This window comes from Galeopterus variegatus, unplaced genomic scaffold (assembly GCF_000696425.1).
Source record: "Galeopterus variegatus unplaced genomic scaffold, G_variegatus-3.0.2 Scaffold8921, whole genome shotgun sequence".
Lineage (NCBI taxonomy): Eukaryota > Metazoa > Chordata > Mammalia > Dermoptera > Cynocephalidae > Galeopterus > Galeopterus variegatus.
Window position 1 is genome coordinate 75,386 of NW_007735032.1, and position 8,612 is coordinate 83,997.

Here is an 8,612-nt window from a genome sequence, read left to right on the forward strand (position 1 = left end):
AACTGCACCCATTGCAATTTTATATTCCTGGCCAGTCTTCTCTGAGTGGTCCTATGCTGACTGGGGGGCAGATCAGCTGTCCATGCTGTGCCCCAGTGTTCCCCCAGTGGGCCCGTCTCCCCCACTGCCCGTGTTCCAAACACTTCCCATGGGATGGGCTGTGCTCTGGTCCCTTGCGATGACTCACCAGCCTCTGAGTGGTTCCTTTTTTTCAGTTGTTGTGGCTCCTTGATCCTATGTGAGCCCACGGGAACCCTGTTGGTGGTACTGCTGGCCTGGGGGCCACCAAGCCCTTCTTCTCCCCTACTGCCTCCAAGCAACTCCATCCGGAGGGCACAGCTACAGCTTTTGCTGGCTCCTGCTCCAAGCATTCAGCAGCTCCAGCCTTAAAGCCACTGTGGCTCGAAATGGTCAGAGTAGTTTTTTCTTTTTCTCATTGTGGCTTCTCCCACCTTCATGCCCTCCGTAGGTCTCTCCTCCTCTTCCCTTGAGCTCTAGTGGCCCCAGCTTGACTGTCGTTGCTGTTTTTTTTTTTTTTTTCCTTTTTTTGTCTTTTTTACTGACTGGTAACGGGATCGCAACCCTAGGTGTCGCGCCCGTACCGGGGACCGGCAACGGGATCACAACCCTTGGTGTTGCACCCACACCGCGCTCAGCCAGTGAGCGGGAACCAGTCTCCACATGGGATCCGAACCCTCGGCGGGAGCGCCGCCATGCTCCCAAGCGGCGCACTCTCCAGTGCGCCACCAGGCTGGCCCCTGTCGTTGCTTTTTAATAGTTGTAAATTGATTTGTGGGAAAGAGTGACCTGGGAACAGTCTATTCTGCCATCTTGACTGGAACCTCTGGAATCTGCCACTTTTAATGAGAAGTCATATGCATTAACATGTAGTGAATAGGACCTATCAAAGGATGATCAGCCACTTGTTTTAAAGAGGTCCTCTTAGTGACAGGTGACTGTGGTGGTGTTGGCAGTGAAGATGGACTGGGGAGGGGAGACCCCAGAGGCTTGTGAGAACAGTTAAAGGGCTTTTGTAGTTAGGAAGAGACAGGAGTAGGCTCCCCACCCAGCTGCAGCAAGATGGTGAGAGCAACATAGAAGGCACAGAGCATTCATGCCTCAGGGTCACAGTCCATGTCATAGGGATTGCTGGCTTACGTACCCCAATTCTGCTCAAGGATAGACTCTACCTGGAAGGAATATCACTGGACTGTAAAAGCTGGAAACAGGGCCGGCCCGGTGGCGCACTGGATAGTGCGCCGCTTGGGAAGCGCGGAGGCGCTCCCGCCGAGGGTTCGGATCCCACATACAGACCGGTTCCCGCTCACTGGCTGAGCGAGGCATGGGGGCGACGCTGAGGGTTGCAATCCCGTTGCCGGTCCCCGGTCCGGTACGGGGGCAACACTGAGGGTTGCGATCCGTTGCCGGACACGGAAAAAAGACAAAAAAAAAAAAAAAAAAAAGCTGGAAACATACCAGAATTGGCAAAAACTTGGCCACACTGCTTAATCCTGAGCCAACGGGCAGATGTAGTAATCTATCATGGCACCCTTTCCTGCAGAGCCTGGAGAGCCTCATACTCTGTCAACATAGTGGCAGGCACTGCTAATCAATTAGTGTTGGCACTCAAGATGGTACCAACTGCCATCCTGGGACTAACCATTTTCCACCCCTCTCTTGCCCATAGACAAGCAACAGAGCCTAAAGATCCCATCCCAAATTCTCCTGGCAATTGTGTGTCTAGGAAATTACCACAAACCAGCCACATGAATGTCGCTGGCAGAGAACTATGGAATAAGAAGGGACTGTACGCTGGGACTTCTGGGTCCCTTGAGAACATAGGCATTCACTTCCACCATGACCCTGGCCTTCAGCCCAGGCTGTCTCACCTGGTCCTTCAACAGGGGCAGGGTCCCCTTCTCCAGGGCCTCAGCCACAAGCTGTTGCTCCTCAGACAGCTCTAGGGGCAAAAAAAGAGGGCGATTGACAAAAAAGAGAGGCACATGGTGGGACAGGGCGTTAGTGGCTGATCAGGCCCAGAACATGCATCAGAAGGAGGTTTCAGAGAGCCTCTGGGAGTGCTAGTTGGGAGTTATTTCAAATGGACTCCTGCTTCCCTCTTTGCCTGCAGGAGATCATAGACTATACCAAGGAAGAACAAGAGGCAGCTCCTCAATGCCTGGCCTGGGGAAGGTGGCTAGTCCCTGAAATATAAGTGTACACAAAGCATAAAGAGCAGTGTGCACCCCACTTCTCCCAAGATTTGATTTCCCAAAGTCCTCTCTGCTCAGCATTTCCTCTACCCCAGCATACAGCCAGATCCTTCCTCACTTATCAGGGCATCCAGGAGGTCCAGAATGGCTTCTGTGCACACCTGCCAAGATCCCAGCAGCATTAACAAGGCTGCTTAGGAGAGGACCTGCTGGGTCCTCCAGCTGCAGCTTACTAGAGATCAGGACCTTGGACACCTGGGTCCAGGAGCCAGGGGAGATGAGCTCCAGTTCCACTGTAGCAGATCATCCTCATGATGCCAGCTGCCTTCCCCACTGACATCTCTCTCTCTCTCTCTCCCTCCCCCAGTTCTTTCTTGGGGTCCCTTACTCTGCTCTAGATCCTACAGTTGCCCATCCTTGCTGAAGACACTTAATGAGGAAGATTAGCACATCTTTTTCTCCTAAGTCAGATCATGGAGGACTCTCACTACGTCCAGCACCTTCTCGCCTTCATGTTTCTGGAATCCTCCAAACTCAAGGACTTTCCTGTAGAGGCAGCACTTAAGAATCTGGCCCACCCAGCCCAACAGGCTTCATTCCTAAGGCCCCTGGAAACCCTATTACTTGTCTATATTTCATCTGGAGACGTCCTCTCTGTGTCTTCCTTTCTTCCAATCTTTTCCTGTTAAAATGGAGCATCCTTCTTCCCAGACACACACCATCATTGCCTCCTGCTGACTCCACTTCCATCTTCTCAGCTCACCCCCAGTCTAGTCCCAACCTCAAATTCTTCTCCACCTCTAGGAGAAAAACAAAACTTGGTTATTTAGTCCTTATCATTCAAAGTGTAGTCCTCAGGCCACACTAGTAGTAATAGGATTTAGAGGAGGTTAAAGCCGTGGTTCTCAACCTTGACTGTGCATAAGAATCACCTGGGTAGTCATTACAAATCCTGATGCCCAGGCCACACCCCAGACCAATTAAGTCAGAATATCTGGAGGCAGGACTCAGATGTCACTAGTTTTAAAGTTCCCCCAGGTGATTTCAATGTACAGCCAATGGAACCACTGTGTTTAAAGGAGACAAATGCAACCTCCAGACTAAAGTTGAAACCTGCTGGTCACTGCCCCCCCACCCCACCCCATACCCATGCAGCTGATTCCCCCTGAGTGGCAGAGTTGAGCCAGGTGGGCGAAAGGGTCTGTGAGTGCAGCTACTCTGCACATACCTGGTGTATCATCCTTACCTAAACAGGATGAACCACCATACTTCTCTGCAGAGAGGAAGAATAATTTCAGAGAGTCCAGGTCACCTCCAGCCCCCTGTAGACATTCTCTTCCACTGATGGAAGTTTTCATCCCTGGACTCTGAGCCCTCACTGCTCATTCCAGGGAGCCTGCATCCTCATCATTGTGTATAAATGGGAAAATACTGTATTTGCAGACCGCTTCTCACATTCTTGGAGATAGAGGGCCATAGGATTATGCCTAGATGATTGAAGAAGAAACCAAGACCCAGAGAGGGTGCAACATGTCACCCAGCAAATTGGGGTCAGACCTCTCTCTATCCTTCCCCAAGGCCTATTAAGCAGTACAACCCCGCTGGGATCCAGGGGGGAAAAAAATTCCAGAGGAAGCTATTTTTATAATCACAGGGACCTTCTAGTATAACCCTGTATTAGTCCATTTCTGTTGCTTATAACAAAATACTCAGAACTGGGTATTTTACAAAGAAAACAAAATTTATTGCTTACAGTTTCTGAGGCTGGGAGGTTCAAAATCCAAGGAACACGTCTGGTGGTGGCAACAGTGACCCAGGGGTCTCACATTGCTAGATGGTGGAAGCAGAGAGAGAGACTAACCTCCTCATTCACTCTCCTTTTAAAGCCCTCCAAACCACACCCATGACCACCATTTTTTTTTTTCCTTTTTGTCTTTTTTTTTACTGACCAGTAACAGGATCGCAGCCCTCGGTGTCACGCCCGCACTGGGGACCGGCAACAGGATCGCAACCCTCGGTGTTGCGCCCGCACCATGCTCAGTCAGTGAGTGGGAACCGGTCTCCACATGGGATCCGAACCCTCAGCAGGAGCGCCGCCGTGCTCCCAAGTGGTGCACTTCTCCAGTGCACCACTGGGCCGGCCCATGACCACCATTTTTAATCCATCCACTACAGCATGGTCCTACAATCTAATCACTTCTTCAAGGCCCCATCTTTCAATTACCATAATAGGATTTCCCACTCTCAACAGTTACAATGGGGATTAAGTCTCAATGAGGTTGAGGGGGCATCCAATGTACAGCAAACCCCTTCATTTTAAAGTCAGGAAAACCATAACTTGGGAGGCTATAGAGCTAGTAAGTGGTACTACACCCTGAGACTGACTGACTCAGTCCAGTACTCTTTTCACAGCCAGTGCTGTCGTGTAAGAACTCACCAGGTAATCCAATTGGTGCTTCCTAGGCCAGTAAGCCTTCAGTGAGATCTGTGAGCCCAGAATCCAGCAGACTGTCCAGCACAAAGCAAGTCAACATTGTCCTGGGAGCAGCCTGGAAACCTTAGGCCAACATTCAATCCAGACTGCTTCTCCGACATGTAGATTTTCCTCCTGTCCTTACCACAGCTCGCACCTCTGGGTGTATCCTACTGTATTCTCAGCCCTAACAACTATATAATTGCCAGTGTTGTCCTCTTTTTAAAAATAGTATCCTTGACCAGTCTGAAATGATGAACGGGAAGTCCAGCAGTTCACTCAGCTCCTAGAAAGGACTTTGTTTTGCCCCAGAAACAAATATCTAAACCAGCACTGAAGAAAGAGAGAGAGAGAGAGAGAGAGAGAGAGATCTGTAAATTCCCTCTTTCCAATCCCTTGTAATAGAATACAATGTAATACAATAAAAATGGTGTCATGGTGAAGCAAATCCTAGGTCAGCTGGTCCCTGGTCCCCAGGTCAGAGCATGGAACCTCAGTTCTGCCTCGCAGTCCTGAACCTTCCCTCTTTCCTGAGCCCTCCCCCACCTCAGAGTTCACCAGCCACCCACTGCAGGCTGACATGGAGCCTGGCTGAATCCACTCCCGCCCCACTGTCGCATGTAGGGCCATCCCATCCTGCCCCCACCTCAGAGTTCACCAGCCACCCACTGCAGGCTGACACCGAGCCTGGCTGAATCCACTCCCACCCCAGTGTCGCATGTCACCCCACTGTCGCATGTAGGGCCATCCCATCCTGCCCCCACCTCAGAGTTCACCAGCCACCCACTGCAGGCTGACACGGAGCCTGGCTGAATCCACTCCCACCCCACTGTCGCATGTAGGGCCGTCCCATCCTGCCCCCACCTCAGAGTTCACCAGCCACCCACTGCAGGCTGACACGGAGCCTGGCTGAATCCACTCCCACCCCACTGTCGCATGTAGGGCCGTCCCATCCTGCCCCCACCTCAGAGTTCACCAGCCACCCACTGCAGGCTGACACGGAGCCTGGCTGAATCCACTCCCACCCCACTGTCGCATGTAGGGCCGTCCCATCCTGCCCCCACCTCAGAGTTCACCAGCCACCCACTGCAGGCTGACACGGAGCCTGGCTGAATCCACTCCCGCCCCACTGTCGCATGTCACCCCACTGTCGCATGTAGGGCCATCCCATCCTGCCCCCACCAGGTCTTGCTTACTCGCCTTCTCCTTGTTGCGGGGGGATGAGCTGCTTTATTCGATAGCCCAGGATTCACTTGGGGGAAATGGTCACTTCCCTTTGGTGCTCACATTGATGAATCCTCACTGCTTTACCTAGAGTTGTCTTGCCTGATCTCTCAAACAATCCTGTGAGGTAGACATTTTTATCTCAATTTTGCATATGCGAGAACTAAGTAAGGCTCTGAGAGGGAAAGTAGGTGAGCCTGTCTCACAGCTAAAAACAGTGGCGGAGCTGAAATTTGAACCCAAGTCTGACACCAAAACTCATGCTGTTTCCACTATTCATTCAACACATGTTTGTCAAGGACCTGCTTTGTTACAGGCACTGTGGCTCCTGCCCTCCTGCCTCCTAGAAAGGGAGGCAATGAGCAAACAAAAAAAACACCGGTGTTATTATAAACCGTTGGAAGTGCTATGGTGGCTGGCCAATTAGCTCAGTTGGTTAGAGCACAACCTTATAACACTAAGGTCATGTGTTCAGATCCCTGTACCAGCCAGTCGCAAAAAAAGAAAATGAAAAGAGGGCTGGTTAGCTCACTCGGTTAGAGCGCAGTGCTGATAACACCAAGGTCAAGGGTTGGGATTCCCTTACTGGCCAGCCACAAAAAAAAGAAAAGAGAACATGACTAGAGAGTAATGGGGAAGGGACTTAGCGATACCACACGTCCTTTCTTGGGGCAAGAAGGCCAAGAAGCAGCCAAGGCTGCACAGGGAAGTCTGAAGAAAGAACCTGGAGTCTGGGCTGGCATACCTTGATCTACAGTGCTGGGGGGCCAAGACTGGCTCTCCTGCAGTCCCTGCTTCCCAAGATTCTAATCTTGCGTTCATGGCTGAGATGGCCCTGATAGATCTGGCTCCAAAATTTATACTGCCACTCAGTTTTCAGGGTTTCCACCTTTGCCATCTCCAGAGTTTGTCACCAGATTCAGGTCTTCTTTCATTGTGTGAATTGATTGGAATGAAAGTAGTTTCCTCTTCAGCTTCCTAAAGGGAGTAGAGGGGATGAGAGCTCAGGATCTCAGGGCCCCACCTCCCAGTGACATTTCTTCCTCTCCATTAGCTAGCTCCCATTTGTTAATCTCAAATTAAGTGCTTCTGAGACTGGAAAACCAAGGAACATAGCATCCCATCACAGTCAACTTTACCCACTGCAGGGTGGGGGTGGGGGTGCAAAGCGGGATTATAGCACATTACTATGTGCCAGCACTGTGAGACACTTCACACTTCATTTAACCCTCACCACAACTCTATGATGTAGGCAGAATTACATCTATTTTTCATATGAGAAAAACTGAGGCTTAGTGACAGGTTGTGAATGGTCCAAGGTCACACAGCTAATAAGTATAGAGCTGGGATTCAAATCCTGGTCTGTGTAAGTCCAAAGTGTGTGCCCTTCCCATGACATTGAGATAAGCCACTGCTAAGCCCAAGACAACCCCTTCTCTGAGAAGGGGATCCAGCTCCTTGCACTCATCCCTGGAGCCAGCTGCCTTGCCTGCCCTTGGGCTCATGAGGCATCTGATTCCATAAGGAAATGCATTTTGTGACTTAAAACAGCCTGATTTACAGCTTATGGACCTTCTGCTGTTTGCAACCAGAAGACCCTCAAGGAAGATATGCATCCCTGTCTCCAATGACCTTCCCCTACCTATCCAGTACCCCCCTCCCATATACATATGCCATGCGGGCTAGGGCTCAGACCTTTCAAACCTGTTGTACACTCTGCTTCCACCATCTTGCAGTGTGAGACCCCTGAGTCACTTTGCCACCACCAAATGGACGTTGGACTTCCCAGCCTCAAAAACTTTTTTTTCCTAGTTTTTCCTAGTATAAGTAATGCTATAATAAACATCTTTATAATGGGGAGACGTCCAGCGGGGGAGGCAGAAGCTCCGCGGAGACCACATGCCCTGCGGGGCTGCCGTCGCACGATCCAGCAGATAGGCTTCACCGCCGCCACCCGGCTCCATTCCCAGCCCAGCCCAGTGTGCACAGAGACGCGCGACGTCCGGCAAGGGAGGCGGAGGCTCCGCAGAAACCACACACCCTGTGGGGCCGCCACTGAGAGATCCAGCAGGTAGGCTTCACCATAGGCACCTGGCTCCATTCCCAGCCTGGCCTAGTGTGCACGGAGAAGGGAGATGTCCGGCAGGGGAGGCGGGAACTCCACGGGGACCACACTGCTGCCGCACGATCCAGCAGCCCGGCCCAATGTGTACGGAGCACAGAGACGTCCAGCAAGGGAGATAGAAGCTCCGTAGAGTCCACACACCCTGTGGGGGGCCGCCGCCACGTGATCCAGCAGCAGGTAGGCTTCACCACCGCCACTCGGCTCCATCCCAAGCCTGGTCCAGCGCGCACAGAGCAGGGAGACATCCTGCAAGGGAAGGGGAAGCGCTGCAGAGAGCACACGCTCTGCGGTGCCTCGGCACATCGCAGCAGCCGGGGCCAGAGCGCATGGAACAGGGAGAAGCCCAGCAGGGGAGGTGGAAGCTCAGCAGAGACCACACACCCTGCGGTACCGCCCTGTGATCAAGCAGCCCAGCAGAGTCCAAGCTGACCAGAGAGGTGGCTCCCCAGAGAGACCCAAGACCCAAGGCAACCACATACGCAAGGCACTAGTGGCCAACTGAGCAGTCACTGAGGGAGCCATACCAAATTGGCAACCACAGCAACATCTTAGTCAATAGTGTCAAACCTGTGGACTG

The 8,612-nt window shown here is 52.0% G+C and overlaps 1 protein-coding gene across 1 annotated transcript; it reads right to left on the reverse strand.

The window, feature by feature from the left end:
- Positions 1-778: 778 nt before the first annotated feature.
- GSDMB (gasdermin B) lies at positions 779-6,888 on the reverse strand (the record flags this gene model as incomplete). Its single annotated transcript, XM_008593247.1, is given in 11 exon segments — positions 779-1,190; positions 1,890-1,960; positions 2,332-2,378; positions 2,380-2,469; positions 2,601-2,719; positions 2,722-2,759; positions 3,460-3,486; positions 5,883-5,898; positions 5,900-5,967; positions 6,721-6,818; positions 6,820-6,888. Coding segments are annotated over 11 exon segments (796 nt in total), but the record flags the coding sequence as incomplete, so codon positions are not given.
- Between the last annotated feature and the right edge of the window lie 1,724 nt (positions 6,889-8,612).